The sequence below is a fragment of the Delphinapterus leucas genome, chromosome 15, assembly GCF_059928025.1.
Source record: "Delphinapterus leucas isolate spDelLeu-1000000601 "Yukka" chromosome 15, BTC_Dleu_Yukka2, whole genome shotgun sequence".
Lineage (NCBI taxonomy): Eukaryota > Metazoa > Chordata > Mammalia > Artiodactyla > Monodontidae > Delphinapterus > Delphinapterus leucas.
This window is the reverse complement of record NC_143143.1, coordinates 77,203,805-77,219,530: the sequence shown is the minus strand read 5'-3', so window position 1 is coordinate 77,219,530 and position 15,726 is coordinate 77,203,805. Positions and strand designations below refer to the sequence as shown.

The 15,726-nt window shown below is 43.0% G+C and overlaps 1 protein-coding gene across 3 annotated transcripts in view; it reads left to right on the top strand.

Annotated features, from left to right (window-relative positions):
- UBE2V1 (ubiquitin conjugating enzyme E2 V1) overlaps positions 1–13,559 on the top strand; it is a 34,380-nt gene extending 20,821 nt beyond the window's left edge. For 2 of the 3 annotated variants that reach the window (XM_089897060.1, XM_022597391.2), the window contains exons 2-4: positions 742–890; positions 10,621–10,746; positions 12,025–13,559. In XM_089897060.1, the coding sequence (XP_089753186.1) occupies positions 742–890; positions 10,621–10,746; positions 12,025–12,171 (422 nt within the window). In that variant the 3' untranslated portion in view covers positions 12,172–13,559. The remainder of the gene's footprint in view (positions 1–741; positions 891–10,620; positions 10,747–12,024) is intronic. The other variant, XM_089897059.1, reaches the window with a different exon arrangement.
- Positions 13,560–15,726: the final 2,167 nt, after the last annotated feature.

Here is a 15,726-nt window from a genome sequence, read left to right as displayed (position 1 = left end):
CCCAGAAGCGGTGCAAGCCTCAGCCTGAACTTAGGTGCAGTGGCATGAACCTGTGAGATGTGTTTGTGTGTTTGCTTCTATGAGCTACTTTGCAGGCTTTGGGATTTTTGGAAACAGGTAAAGCAGAGAACTGGCTGCCCTCTTAGCTTTTTCACAAGAGAGAAACTATGACTTAAATATTTGCAATTTTTCATCCTTGCCACCTTCTGTTGACTCTGAGTTGATCAAGAGGACACTGTTGTTACATGATAGGGCCAGGGCGTCTGTTCCTCCTAAGGTAGTTTGAGAGTCGTTCCAACAAATGAGCATGCCCTTAGACTCAGAAATGTAGAATAAGAACAAAACAAAAGAAATAGCCTCTTTTCTTCCAAGGCACTTTTGTTAGCACTTTAGTTTTCATCTCAAACTATTGGGCCCAAATTAATCAACATTTCGGCTTGTAAACCCTTTATGAAGTTCGTCAAAGCTCCAGGGATGGGGGTGGGGTGTCTTTCTAGGTTTGGTCATCCAGCCCTGGTGTAGTTGACACTTCACCTGTAACAAACCACGTGCCCCTTCCTTCTGGTTGTGCTGGTCAATACAGATAGCTTCGTAAGCAGCAAGCTTGAGGTACGACAACTTACAGAAGTTTTTAGCACATAAGCATCTTTATTCTAACCTAGTGATAATGAGCAGCTAGCTCTAGGCTTACAAGTTCCCCTGGAGTTGCTAGTATCTTGAATTTCTTTCCATTTATTTTAGGAGTAAAAGTCCCTCGCAATTTCCGACTGTTGGAAGAACTCGAAGAAGGCCAGAAAGGAGTAGGAGATGGCACAGTTAGCTGGGGTCTAGAAGATGACGAAGACATGACACTTACAAGATGGACAGGGATGATAATTGGGCCTCCAAGAGTAAGCGTCGAGCTACCGCTATAAATGTCAATGTCTTAAATTCACTGTGCCTCCTTTTAAAAAATATTATTAGCCTTATCACGGAAAAAGCTCACCAATGGTATATTTTCTGAAATGTGGCTATTCTTTTTTGACCAGTTTCAGTTTATATATTTGAACCTCCTCTGATGCTGTTTAATCCCTCTAAATGGTAAGCAAAAACCTGTTTAGTCTCATAGTGTGAATTTACATGACAATGTAGACAGTGAGGTTTGAGGTAATTGTACCCTCACGTAGTTTAGAACAAACTCCTGGGCTTATCAAATAACAAGGCTCCAGGTACAGCCAGCATTCCTGAAGACAGTGTCCAACTGAACTTCGGAAAACCTTTATGGTTGTGGTTTTTATTCATTGTTTCCCAGTCCTGCCATGCGTCTGTATCCTAATTCATTGGGCCATTCAACAAAGGGTTATTGCCTGCCTGGTCTGCTCTGGTCTGTTCCAGGCTCTGTTGGGCCCAAAGACCTTTGCGAAGAAGACAAAGACAGTGGGGATGGGGAACAGGACCCCTCTTTTAGAGCTCTGTGATTTTCGAGCATTCCCAGTCTTATAATGCCCGCTAACCTTTTTTTGTGGCACATAGTAAACCCCCCAGAAATGCCCTTTAATTCTCACAAGAGCCTGTTGTAAGGTGCTCCTGTTGGGTAGCTGCATTCCATCTTACAGATGAGGAAGCCGACTTGGAAAAGTCAGGGTACTCGCACAAAGTCACATAGCCGATAATTCCCAAACCTCGTCTCACTCCAGAGCCTGTGCTCCTAACCACTGTGCATATTGTCTCCTTCCTATTTATATTTTGAGTTTTCATCTGTTCCCACTATAGAATTATCTAGTGTTAAGTAGCAGTTTGATGTAGGAGTGAAGAAATAGATTCCAATAATGTGACACTTGTTTCAGACAAGCGGTAGGAGATTCTGCCTGAGTGTAGCAGGCCCTTTCCTGTGTCTGCTTGTGCTTAAGGGTGATGATGTTCGGTCATTCTTTTCACCTCGTGCAAGGCTCTGCACCAGCCTCTGGGAGATAGAAAGACACATGGGATGTGGCCCTGTCTGAAAAAAGGAAGAGTGTGGTGCTCGCTCAGTGTTAGGACTCTTAGATTGTCATAAACACTCATGATGAATGACTGGCTTTGATATTTAATGTTACTTTTTGCATCATTTTTGTGACCCTGTAGTTTTGTTTGGGGGGTTTAAAAAAATATTCAATCTGTTTTTACTCATTTCTTGATCTTTTTTTAATCTATGAAAATCGGGGTTTTCTGAATCTATTAAATACTGGGAAGAACCTTGATCTAGAAGGCTTGTTTCTTCATAAAGATCATTTCTTGCTGTCTCTGAAAGTCCACTGTATAGTGATGGCTTCCTTCACTGCATTCTTAGCTTCCTAAGAATGGTTTAGGTTTTTTGAAGATGAGAACTATTCTTCCCTTCTCTTTACTCTCCAGAGCACCTAGAAATGACTCAGAATGGGGTAGATGTTCAACAGATATGTTAACAGACTGATTTTTAGGTTCTAACAAACTAAGAATGAACCAGCGTACAACATTGTGAATACACTAAATACCACTGAATTACATACTTAAACAAACAAATGAATAAATAAAATGAACACTAAGTTCTGTTGAAAATATGCTGTTCCACCTAAAACATCTTAGGTTACCCTGAGTTTCAGTTTACCTCTTTCCAAAGGGGACTAGCTTTTAATGAGTAGCTACAGTATGCAAGATACTTTTCATATGTCCTTTACATCCTTTTTTTTTTAATTGAGACATAATTCACAAACCATAGAATTCACTTAACCATAGAATATACTTTTAGAGTGTACAGTTCAGTGGTTTTTATTATATTCAGAATTGTGCAACTGTCACTAATTTCAGAGCATTTTCATTACCCAAGAAAGAAACCCCATACCCTTTGGCAGTCACTCCCATTCTGCCTTCTACCCGCTCACTCCTCACCCTTGACAATCACTGTTTACTTCTGTATCTATGCATTTGCCTGTTCTGGACATTTCATGTAATTGGAATTAATATGTGGTCTTCTGTGACTGGCTTTTACTTAGCATGATGTTTTCAGGATTCGTTCATGTTATAGCACTTATCAGGAGTTCATTCCTTTTTATGGCTGAATAATATTCTTTTGTATGGCTATACCATATTTTGTTTATCCATTAATTAATTGATGGACATTTGGATTTTTTCCACTTTTTGCATATTATGAATAATACTGCTATGAACATTTGTGTACAGGTTTTTATGTGGACAGATGTTTTCAGTTCTCTTAAGTATATACATAGGAGTGGAATTGTTGGATCATATGATAACTCTGTTTAACATTTTAACCAACTGGCAAACTGTTTTCCAAAGTGGCTGCACTGCACCACTTTACATTCCCACCAGCAATGCGTGAGGGTATCAGTTTCTCTGCTCCCTCACCAATACTTGTTATTGTGTCTTTTTACCCTTATAGTTTCTATTGCCCTGGCTCCCCAAGGTTAAAAGCAAAGTCATAAAAGGAGCTACCTGCTTCTAGGTGCTTCCTGTGACCAATCTGTTTTATGATTAACATACAGGGTATATGCTGTGCATCTGGAATATCAAGCTAATTATTAAAGCATCTAAATAGAGCTCTGAGTAACTCACGTCCCTGTTGTATTTTTGTTGTTGTATTACTCAAAATCCTCCACCACTATTTAAAAGGCATATACCATATGATCCAGCAATTCTGCTAGGAATTTACTCAGCTTTTCTTGACTGTATTGCCCAAAAGCCTGTATGTACAAAATTATTTCATGCAGTGTTTTCAATAGTAGCAAAATATTGGAAAGCACCTCAGTATCTTTCAGTGGACCATATTATATACTGTTTAGCTTTTCAAAAGAATGAGACAGATTTATATGTGCTGAAATGGAGGATCTCCATGATATTTAAGTGAAAAAAGGTACAAAGCAGTATACAGACTGTGCTGTCACTTGGGGCGGGGGTGGGTGAGGGAAGAGGAAGAGGCCAGACATATACTTGTGCTTTGAGTACTTTTGGAAAACATAAAAGAAGTTGATGACAGTAGTTGCCTTCAAAAGGGATTGCTGGCTGGGGTCAGGGTGGAAAGGAGGCTTATTTTTCACTGTATTTTTGTACTCTTTATGCTTTAATCATATGTGTGTGTTAGCTATTTGAAAATATATATATATATATATATATCTTTTTTTTTGAAAGCAAGTCCTCCAAACCTAAAAGTAAAGCTTCCCATCCAAGTGCCTCTTGCAAAATTCTGGCAAACATGTGACTGTCCACAGCATTAGACGTGGAGTCTTTCTACTCTGACCGTGAGGTGGTAACACTAGCCAGGTTATAGAGCAAAGTTTCTCAGCCTTGGCACTATTGGCATATTGGGCTGGGTCATTCTTTGTTTTGGAGCTGTCCTTTGCATTAGAGGATGTTCAGCAGCATCCCTGGTGTCTCCTCACTAGATGCCAGAAGCACCTCCCCAACCCTGTTGTGACAGTCATAAATGTCTCCAGGTGTTGCCTGACTCCCACCACTTCGGGAGTGGGACAGGGACAGAAATTACCCTGGTTGAGAAGCACTGTTAATACCTCTGGGGTTCTCCAAGATAGTGTTTTTATGTGTGGGTTAGAGTGTAGGTGTGTATTTATACACATACTTATCTAAAAGTATTGTATGCATGCTTAGGAACAAACAGAATTCCAGGAGTGTGTGAAGTAAAAGGAAAGTGATCCTTTCCCCATTTCATTATACTTCCCACAGAATAAAAACTGATCATTTGGTGTGTGGTGTGTTTCTACTGGCATTTGCTGTGGGTACACAAACAAATACATATCCTTTTTAATAAAAATGAGACCTTGCTATGCTTAATGTTTTGCAGCTTTATTTTTTTCTCCCCCTTAGCAGATGGTGGACATCTTTCCATATCAGTGCATATTGATCCGTCTCTTTTTTAAAAGCTTTAAGTTACATGTCTGATAAATGAATATATTCTGGTAAAGTTTTTCAAACAGTACAGAGTAAGCAATTCACTTTGTTCCCTTTAATTCTTTATGTCAGTCAGGCAGAGAAACCATACTAGGTATTTCAACAGAGAGAATTTAATATAGGAAGTTGATCAAATAGGTGTTGGACTGAAAAAAGCCAAAAAAGCACGCTGGGGGAACACAAAGATAACACAAAGCAATCAACACCGCCTGGGTCTGGGGGGATGGGTCAGGAGAGGCTGGGGCCATGGAAACCTAACACTTGGAGGACAGATACCCTCTGCTGTTAGTTCCTGTGGGGCCCAGCAGAGCTGCTTGGAGGAGCACTGAAAGGCCAGAAGCTGGAGACCAGAGACAGCTCTTGCTGCCAGGATGAGGGCCTCGTGCCAGACTGACATTGGTGGGAACAGAAAGCAAATGGGAAGAAGCAAATGCCTCCTTTCGCCTTTTTATTTTCTATTAGGATTGTGTGGTCAACTCAGCAGTTTAGTCTTCAGGCTGTGGAATATTCAGGTGGCACTATGATTGAATTAGAGAAATGAATAATTAATCTTGCCTTCAGAGGGACCTGTGGCTCACTCAGAAGGATACCCTGACTGATGGGAAGAGAGTTTCTGTACAGAGGAAAATTGTGTCTTGTCACTGTTCAGAGGGGTGTGTGCAGGTGCTGGTTAGTAAGCTCCAAGCCCACCTTTCCCTGCTCTGCTTTGGATCCTGGGGCTGGCACTCTGCAAACTACATTTTTCCTTTGTCAGCTGGCTTCCCGTTAGGCTCCACCGATCAGGACACAGGAGAGAGCCTGTAAGGCAGAGAGAAGAGACTTGTTCCTTCCTGTTTGCCTCTTGTTCTGTCTGCGCCACTCTGGTAATTGCCCTTCATCCTGGCATCAACAGTGGGTTCCAGCCTCCAGCTTTTGGGGGCACCCCAAGCATCAGCCTCGCAGCACCCCCTCCTTAGAGATCTGGGTTCAACTCTGGAGCCCTCTTCCTCTGAGCCTCTAGATCTGATCAACTCCAGCTTTGTTTCTTTGCCCCCCCAGCCTTAAGGGGGAACAAAGGGAATAATAAGCCTTAGCTAACCCAGAGGTGATACCTGCTCCCTGCGGTTACTACCTCTGTGTTAGTTCAGGCTCCTCTTCTAAAGCTTTTTTCAGTCCAGTGATACCTGTTTAACCGATTCCCTATATTAAATACTCTGTTAAAATCCTAGTGTGGTGTCTTTTTTTCCCAGCTTTTCCCGAACTTTCAAATCCCCACTTTCCTCCCCAGATTAACTGTGAACAGTAGTTCGATGCGTCTCCTCTCACACCTCTTCCTGTACATTTACTACCTGTCCATGTCCTAAGTTGTTGAGATCTTCTCAGGCTCTACCTGGTCTCCCTTTTTTAGAGGGCCCATCCTTTATTCTAACATAGCATATGCCCACATTGCACATTAAACATACTTTTTATATAACTGTATCAGATTTGAACTGAGTAGTGGTTGACTAGTTCACCTAGTGTCATCTTTCTTTTATATATTAATTTAGATTTTGTGCTTTGCATATTTTTGCAGCCAATACCTTTTTCCTTTTCTCATATCTCATACATCTTAGAAATACATTTTAAAAGTGAAATTTTGCCATTTGAAACTACATGGATGGACCTGGAGGGGGTTATGCTTAGTGAAATAAGTTAGACAGAGAAAGACAAATACTGTATGGTAACACTTTTATGTGGAATCTGAAAAACAAACAAATGAATATAACAAAACCGAAACAGACTCACAGATACAGAGAACAAACTAGTGGTTACCAGTAGGGAGAGAGAAGGGAGGATGGGCAAAATAGGGGTAGGGGATTAAGAGATACAAACTACTGTGTATAAAATAAGTAAAGCTACAAGGATGTATTGTATGTACAGAGAATGTAGCCAATATTTTATAATAACTTTAAATGGCATATAATCTATAAAAATATTGAGTCACTGTGTTGTACACCTGAAACTAATATTGTCAGTCAACTATACTGCAATATAAATAGATAAATAAGCGAACATTCATTGTATTTTATAATACTTTCAGATTTACAGAAAAGTTGCAAAGGTGGCGTAGAAGGAAAGTCCTGGTATACACCACCCTACCCCAGCTTCCCTTATTGTTAACATATTAGTACAGTCCATTTGTTACAACCAATGAACCAATATTGATGCATTATTAACTGAAGTCCATAATTTATTCAGGTGTCCTTAGCTTTTACCTTATGTCTGTTTTCTGTTCTAGAATCCTATCCAATATACCACATTATGTTTTGTTGTCATGTCCTAGGCTCCTTGTGCCTGTAACAGTTTCAGGGTTTTCTTGGTTTTGTTGTCCTTGACAGTCTGGAGGAGTACTGGTCAAATATTTTGTAGACTGTCTCCCTGTTTGAATTGGTCTGATGTTTTCCTCATGATCAGGCTAGGATTATCTCACATATATATTTTAGGCCCAGGAAAAGTTTGTGATCTCTAGGCTCTGGGCATGTAGTGATCAATGGATGAAACAGCCTATGTACACATAAATATATCCAGAGTTGGTGGGAGGTGTCTGTCTGCTTCTATAGGTTGTACATAATCTGCAACTTGCTGGCTATACCAAGAGCTATGTCTTGGCATCCTTTGCAGGGGTGTGTGCGTGCGTGCATGCGTGCGTGTGTGTGTGTGGGTATGTCTGGGCCTCAGCCTTTGAAAAGGCTACAGAGTATCCAGTTACAGGAGTATGCCTTATTTGTTTAGTCAGTCTCTTGCAGGTGGACATTTAGATTGTCTGCAGTATCAAAAATAACTAAACAGTGCTTCACCTTTTTGTACGAGTCCGTCTGTAGGAAATTCCTAGAAATGGTCTTGCTGGTCTAAGCACCCCTGTTTCAACATGTTGATAGGCACTGCCAAATTGCCCCATGAAGCTCAAGCCGTGACAACAAAGCTGTTCCATGATCAAATAATGAATCTTAAAGAGAGCAGCGTTCCTCACGGAGACAGAATGTTCTAGCAATTCTCCTTCAGGCACATTTCCTTTCTTCAATGAAACCTTTTTAGCAGGTCCTTGGAGCCCTCGTAAACAAAAGAGAAGAAAACCAGAACCTCATTTTCTATAACAGTTTTGCTTTGGGCTTTTTAGTGACCCTTCAGTGTCTCTGCTCACTTGACTTGAGGCACTTTTCACTGTGTTCCAGTGAAATTGCCAGTTGAACATAAGTGGTGAGAAATTCAATATTCCTCTTGTTCTAAGTTAGTCATAGCATGCATGTTCTTTTATTGGGCTTTCATAGTGTCAAGAGTAACGTTAAGATTTAATCTATGTAACGATCAGAGTCCTATTACTAAACTGCTTACCTTCTTAACCATTTTGATGCTGTTGTTAATAGAGTGATCAGTGCCCTCTTATCAACACTGATAAGCCAAAAACCATGCTGGCAGGTGAATAAATCTGCGCATCAGAGCCTCCAAAATGTAGTGTCAAATATTTTAACAGACTTTGTGATTTTGGTAATTACTGTGAGCCCCCAGGGACTTTTTTTTGTAAGAAATTGTCTTTGAATTGTGTGACAAAGCCAGTGAGCAGGAATGCAGGACGCACCCAGAGATGAATTTGGGATCCATGCAGTCAACAGATATTTATTGAGTGCGAGACTGTGTTAGGCGCTGAGGCTGGACCTTTTACCATATTTTCCATAAATCTGTACAGAAACCGTGCCACTCTTCGCTTCCTGCTTGTTATGTTTACTGAGTGAGTTTTTCTTTCTCTGAGGAAACTCCTTAATTGCAACAAGGTGTTCCTTTTATAAAAGCGTGAAGAGCAACATTCATTCATTCAACAAACAGCTGAATATCAGTTCAGTTGAGGCCCCTGCCCTCCTTGTTATGAGTTTAGTGAGGGGTGTCAGACACAGGACTAGGAGTCAGTTTTCAGACGAGGGCTCAGGAGGACGCTGAGAGGAGTGAGCTGCAGTGTGCGGTGGGGCAGCTGGTATCAGGGCCCCAAGGAGAGAGGACCTGGGGCTGGATGAGGAGGGAGAAGAATAAACGGAGAGAAAGGCAGGGGTGCACAGGGTCCGATCCAGGAACTGGGGCTTCCTTTCTTAGGTCACCAGGAAACCATTGGAGGGGTTAAGCCACAGGAATGGTTTCTGGTTTTGAAAGGTCAGTCAGGCTGCTGTGTGGGGAGCAGATGCTAGGGGAGCGAGGGAGAAGGCAGAGGCTTGGGGTGGTTCAGATGAGGTGCGGTGGTGGAGGAAAGTGGGTGGGTGTGGGATCTCTTCTGGAGGTAGAAGCTGAGACCTTTTGACGATTGGGAGGTAAGGGGTGAGGAAGAGGGGAGTCGTGGCTGGCTGCTAGGTTTTTGCTTTAACTGCTGGATGGTGCTGCTACTTATGAGGGAAGAAGAGAGGGGGGCATCTTGAGGGTGGGTGGAAATCCAGAATTGATTTTTGATTTTGTTATAGGCTGGGGTCCCTGTTAAGTGGATGTGAAAAGTTTCTATGAGTATATTGAGACTGCCTTCTGAATTGTAAAATATTAATATATGTCCCAGTTTTTAAATTAGGGACGGGCCACTATTTAGACATAATGTTTTCAAGCATTTAAATCACATCTTCTTTAATTTATTCCCCCCAAAGACCGCTAGATGTCACTGTTTACACAGGAGCAGTTTCTCATGCAGCATGCAGTGAGGAAGGGGCACTGGTGCCTGAGAGGGGAACCCAGAGAAGGGTGGTCCTTGCCCTCAAGGGGGCCAGTCTGATGGGGAGCTGTCACCCCCTGGTGTGGTCTTCAGACACGCAAATGATGATAATGCAACTTCATATAAGACAGAAAACTTGTGAAGTGGCCTTCTGTTTCATATGACGTTTGAACTGGGTCTTGAAGGTTGTGAAGTAGTTCAGGTGCGGGCACGGCACTCTAGGCAGAAGGAACAGCCTGGGAAAATCAGCACGTTCTGCTGTTCACTGGGTGGAAGTTAAAGGGAAAAGTTCATTGGCTTTAGGGGATCGGACCTTTCCAGTGTTTCTCAACAGAGGCACAGTTGGCATTTGGAGAAGGACTATTTTTTTCCGGTGCAGGTCTGGCATCCTTGGCTCCCCACCTCACATACTAAATGCCAGTAATCTCTCAGGTCATCGTAAAAACAGCAGGGAGAGATGATGGCACCTACAGCTGAGATCCCTTTCACAGAGCACAACCCCAAAGTGGTGATGAAGTGGGAAGCGACTCTCCTGTCTCTCCCTCACCCCCACCTTGTGCTTCGTTTTGAAGTTCTCTCAAGAGTTACCTGTTCTGTGCTTTGTACATGGTGGTATTTAATGCACTGGCTGATGATCCCCGCATGAGTAGACATCTGGTGTGACTTCCCAGAATGAAGAATGCCTCTTACACACCATTTCCCAGAGCGTAGAAAAATTCACATAAAAACAAGTCCATCTGATTGGGCTTAATAATACTAGCATGAAACTTCAGTGATAACTAGCTTAAATGTTCCGCCTTCTTTATATTCCCCCCCAGGCCAGGATTCATATACACCAGTGTATATGCTAATTACTGCTAACTTATCAAATAACAAGTAGACTTTGTGTAATGGAAGCAGATGCACCAGTTCTGCAGTCAGGAATAAATGAGGTTTCAGAAGTTCGCCTTTTTGAATTCTTTGTAATTGCCTGACATGGCTGTACCCTTTTTTTTTTCCAGACAATTTATGAAAACCGAATATACAGCCTTAAAATAGAATGTGGACCTAAATACCCAGAAGCACCCCCCTTTGTAAGATTTGTAACAAAAATTAATATGAATGGAGTTAATAGTTCTAATGGAGTGGTAAGTTGTTTTTCCTGCCCCTACTTGTTCTCTGGGGTTCTCTGAAAAATGCTTTGTACTTTAATATTATCAGGGGCATTTTGGGCCGGAGTCCATATGTTAATTGGTTATTTGATGATAAAATATATTGCAGCATGAACATGTGCAGATTTGGGGTGAGGGCCTGTTTCCCAATTGTGTTTAACTACAACTTACGTGGCATTTACTCTGGCCTGTATTTCTCAGCACTGTGCCGGTCACTTTGAGATAAGAGCTCATTCAGTCCTCCTGATATACACCCAAGAGGTAGAGAGGTGAGGAAACCGAGGTGAAAGATCTTGCCCAAGGTCACACTTTTACCTCATGGGCCTTATTTGGGGACGACATACTATTTTTTTCCTCAAATGGTCTTGCTTTTTAAACTTATTTTTACCACCATTTGCACTGCCATAAATGGAAACCAGTCTCATTTGTCATAAGAAGGCAGTAACAGCCATGATAAATATTACAAAAACAAAGCAAAGTTGGTAAATTCTTCCTCCATATGTTGCTTGCCAAAGGTTTTTGAGCCTCTGAGGCCTGCTCTCTTGTTCAGAGGGGAGATCAGCAAGTATTAAAGGGTGCTGCATATTAGCATTGCATGAGCTAGTAAGCCTTCTGTTTTGAGGTATTCAGAAGACTTGAAAGAAAATTGAAAAGAGATGAGCCTTGTTACTGTGTTCAGTGTTTAGTGTTGTCTTTGAGTTCCACCTGAAGTCCTGAACCCAGGACTCAACTCACACTTTGGGAAATTTCTTGGGGAATGCTACACTAACTTGAGAGGGTATGACTCTGAGGAAGGCCCTTGTCATCAGAGCCTGGGTCCTCGCCACCCGTTGCTTGTGCTCTCCCTACTGCCCTGTACCTCTTCATCGTCCACGACCCGGGCATAACGTTGAGAGAGGACAGGCCCTGAGCGGTAGCAGCAGCCAGCCCAGGGGCAGCTCAGGTCGTTGTTTCAGAGCCGGTTGGGTTGAGTCTCACCAAGTGTGAGCGCCATTTCTCTAAAGGTGGCTTTACTTATTCATAATTTCCTTCTCCCACACAGTGAGGGTTTGGGACACAAAAAGGGAAAAACAGACTAACTGGAGGGAGGGAATCCTGTGGGTATTCTGCATGTCAGACACCACTGTGTGATCAGCATGTTCAACTTGAAAAATGCATTTTACTCACGTTTCTGCTGTAGCTTAGCTCCAGCATACAACTTTTCTTTTGTTTGAGAGCCTGACAGTACTTTGTTCTTTGCTTGCCTTTCTGTAGGTGGACCCAAGAGCCATATCAGTGCTAGCAAAATGGCAGAACTCATATAGCATCAAAGTTGTCCTGCAAGAGCTCCGGCGCCTAATGATGTCTAAAGAAAATGTGAAACTCCCTCAGCCTCCTGAAGGACAGTGTTACAGCAATTAATCAAAAAGAAAAACCACAGGCCCTCCCCTACCCCCATTCGATTTAAGCAGTCTTCATTTTCCACAGTAGTAAGTTTTCTAGATACGTCTTGTAGACCTCAAAGTACTGGAAAGGAAGCTCCCATTCAAAGGCAGTTTATCTTAAGATACTGTAAATGATACTAATTTTTTGTCCATTTGAAATATATAAGTTGTGCTATAACAAATCATCCTGTCAAGTGTAACCACTGTCCACATAGTTGAACTTCTGGGATCAAGAAAGTATATTTCAATTGATTCCCATCATAACCGGTGGGGCACATCTAACTCAACTGTGAAAAGACACACCACGCAATCACCTTGCTGCTGATTTACATGGCCTGGGGTCTCTGCCTTCTCCCCTTCCCCTCCCCCTGCCTCCTCCCTCCCTGCAACAGCCCTCCAGCTTGGGGTGGCTTCTTAGAGTTAGATGTAAGGGTTTCAGGTCACAGCCTGTGGGACTCCTGCTGGGTGTGGGGGATGCTTTGTCTGCACCCCTGGTTTCTTTCTTTAAGTCTTAAATGCTGCCCCCCTTCCAAGCCACCATCCTCTTCCCACTCTCCACTACCACCCTTGGCCGAAGCATAGATTGTAACCCCCTCGGCTCCCCTCTGAAATTGGCCTTTGGTGAGGAATTCAGGGCTTTCCCCATATCTTCTCCCTCCACCTTAATCGAGGGGTGCTGCTTTGTCCTTCCTCCTCCTCAAGTCCCTTTTTGCACCATCACCACCCAACACTTTCCATGACACTTCCTTGCTTTGGCCAGAAGCCATCAGGTAAGGTTGGAAAGCATATCTGACCTCCCTCATTTAGTTTTGGAACCACACTTACTTACTCTCCACCAGCCTGGGAAATGAATATTGGGTTCTCAGCCCTGCCACCCTCTGCTGTCATCTCAGCTGATACGTTTACTTAGCTCAGGTTTTGATAAGGTGAACAGAACAGTCACCAGGGTCACAGACCTGCCAGCTCTCAAAGTCCTTGGTGGTTAAACTTGGAGAAAGGCCACAGAAGACACTTGTAAGCACACACGATCCCTCTGAATGAATTTTCTTTTCCTGTAATTGCTTTAGCTTTTAAAAATTGAAGAAGTTTTAAACAGGGCTCTCATTTGGTCATCCTTGCAATCCATTTGGGTCTAGTTTGGAATCTGACAACTGGAACAAAAAGAACCATGAACTCGGTGCACACTTTGGTTTCGGTGCTGCTGCTTCTCTCGGTCCTCAGCAGGGATAAGAAAGAACTCGGTGTGCACGGCAGATCCCCGGAATTCCTGGCCAATGGCTGCGTTTTTCCACTTTTCTGTTCAGGACCACTAAATGCTGAGATGTTGGACGCATACCGAAATAAAAGCAATTCATTGTGTTCTAAGGTTTTTTGTTTTTTTTTGTTTTTAACTTAGTGTTTGTGTAAAGCCACCTTTTGAAGCAGCAGCTATCAAGTCTGAAAAGCAATTGATGTTTCCATTCATCTTTTTCTGGGGAAAACCTTAGTTCTAAGGATTTAACATCCTGTAAGTAAAGTTTAACATAACAGTATTCCATAGCTAGACTTTTTATTGTCAGACCATTGCCTGATTTTAATATAATAAAAAGTGTGCGTTAATATTTAAGAAGCTGTGCTCTTCTTTCTCTTGGCATATAATTTATTCAGTAATAGAATTTAATGTCTTTGGGATTCAATTTGACCTCCTAAAGCAGGGGTCGGCAAACGTTTCCTATGATGGGCCCAAGTCAGTAAATATTTAGGCTTTTTATCTTTATTTCTTTCTTTTGGCCATGCCGCACGGCTTGTGGGATCTTAGTTCCCCGACCAGGGATTGAACCCAGGCCCTCGACAGTGAAAGCGCGGAGTCCTAACCACTGGACTGCCAGGGAATTCCCAAATAGCTAGGCTTTATCGTCCAAGAGGCAAAATCAAAGAAATTACGTGAGTATTTATGTAACAAGAGAGAAAACAAATTTCCACAATTTTTTGGATGAAATTCAAAACATCATAATTGAGTACAGTTTTTATAATGTTACAAGTATACTAAGAAGAATGAAATGCTTTTTTTAGGGGATAACATTTAATTGGGATTCAAAGTATTCCCTATTATCAAATCTATTGCAAATGTTCATCTATAAAAATCTTTCTTCATTTGAGCGGCCGTACGAAACCAGGCAGTGGGCCAGATTTGGCCCATAGACCATAGTTTGCCAACCCCTGCCATAAAAGATTGAGTGAAAAAAAGGGTTGTGGTTTCCCCTCTTTCCTTTGATTTAAGTAGCTTTGTGGGGGGCTTCCCTGGTGGCGCAGTGGTTGAGAATCTGCCTGCCAATGCAGGGGACACGGGTTCGAGCCCTGGTCTGGGAAGATCCCACATGCCGCGGAGCAACTAGGCCCATGAGCCACAACTACTGAGCCTGCACGTCTGGAGCTTGTGCTCCGCAACAAGAGAGGCCGCGACAGTGAGAGGCCTGCGCACCGCGATGAAGAGTGGCCCCCACTCGCCGCAACTAGAGAAAGCCCTTGCATGGAAATGAAGACCCAACACAGCCAAAAATAAGTAAATTAATTAATTAATTTTAAAAAAATTATAAGTAGCTTTGTGGGACCCTAGCTGCTAAGTCTCCACTAGTACCTACTTATTGGCTGGAGGTAGTTGTCTTCTGGTTGGAAAAGAAAATAGAATTTTCCCCTGTGTTTCTAGTGTTTGAAACAAGAGTTTTGATCTGATTGACAGTTTGTCTACCCTCTCCTGTGTGAGGAGTGGGAACATGTCGCGGCTGTTTTTACTTAGGATTTGCACTTCTGCTGTGGTCCCAAGCCACCAGTAGGCACCACCTTGGTGTCCTGTGCCAGGAGCCGGGTCGTCCCTTGTGGCCGTTGGGGCCGGACCTGACTTCATGGAGGGCATCGGGTTGTTCCTAACACGCCACCCTCCAGAAAGTGCTGCCAGGATTTCTGCCAAATGGTCCTTAGGAATCCGTCCTCTGGGGCGGGTCGCTGCCTTTCAAGCTCCCCTGAAAGGGGATCGGGCCGGAGACATCTGTGGGCTCTTCACCCTCAGTCAGTTCTCTCAAGGGAGAAAGAAGACGGGAGATTCTAGAATTATTTCAAAATTCTACTGGAAAGCCCCAAAGCAGAGTCAGGGCGGCAGCTCTTCTGTGCAGTGACTTCCAGAGAGGAAACAAGTCCCATCTGAAATCCGAGACTCTGCACCTGTTACCCTCTTAGCGGGCTACAGGGAACTGGGCCTAGAGCTTTCAGGAACTCAACCAGAACCTTCTGTGACAACCGTTTGAACCTTTGGTCTGTGGTTATGTCCCACAGTCGTGTGATTTGCTCCTTATCTTTGCTGGTGCGTTCACAGGTGGTCTTAAGTTTACAGCCTAAACCTAGGGCAGAGAAGAAGCACTCGTCTGAGGTGCAGAGAGAGCACTTCTTTCGTCGGGTGGCCTCCGATCCCCAGCTCCTGCCAGGTCTTTGCTCTTGAGAGAAAATACTTCCACTGTTCCTTTTCACTGTGCAGAACTGCACGGAGCGGAGAGGTCTT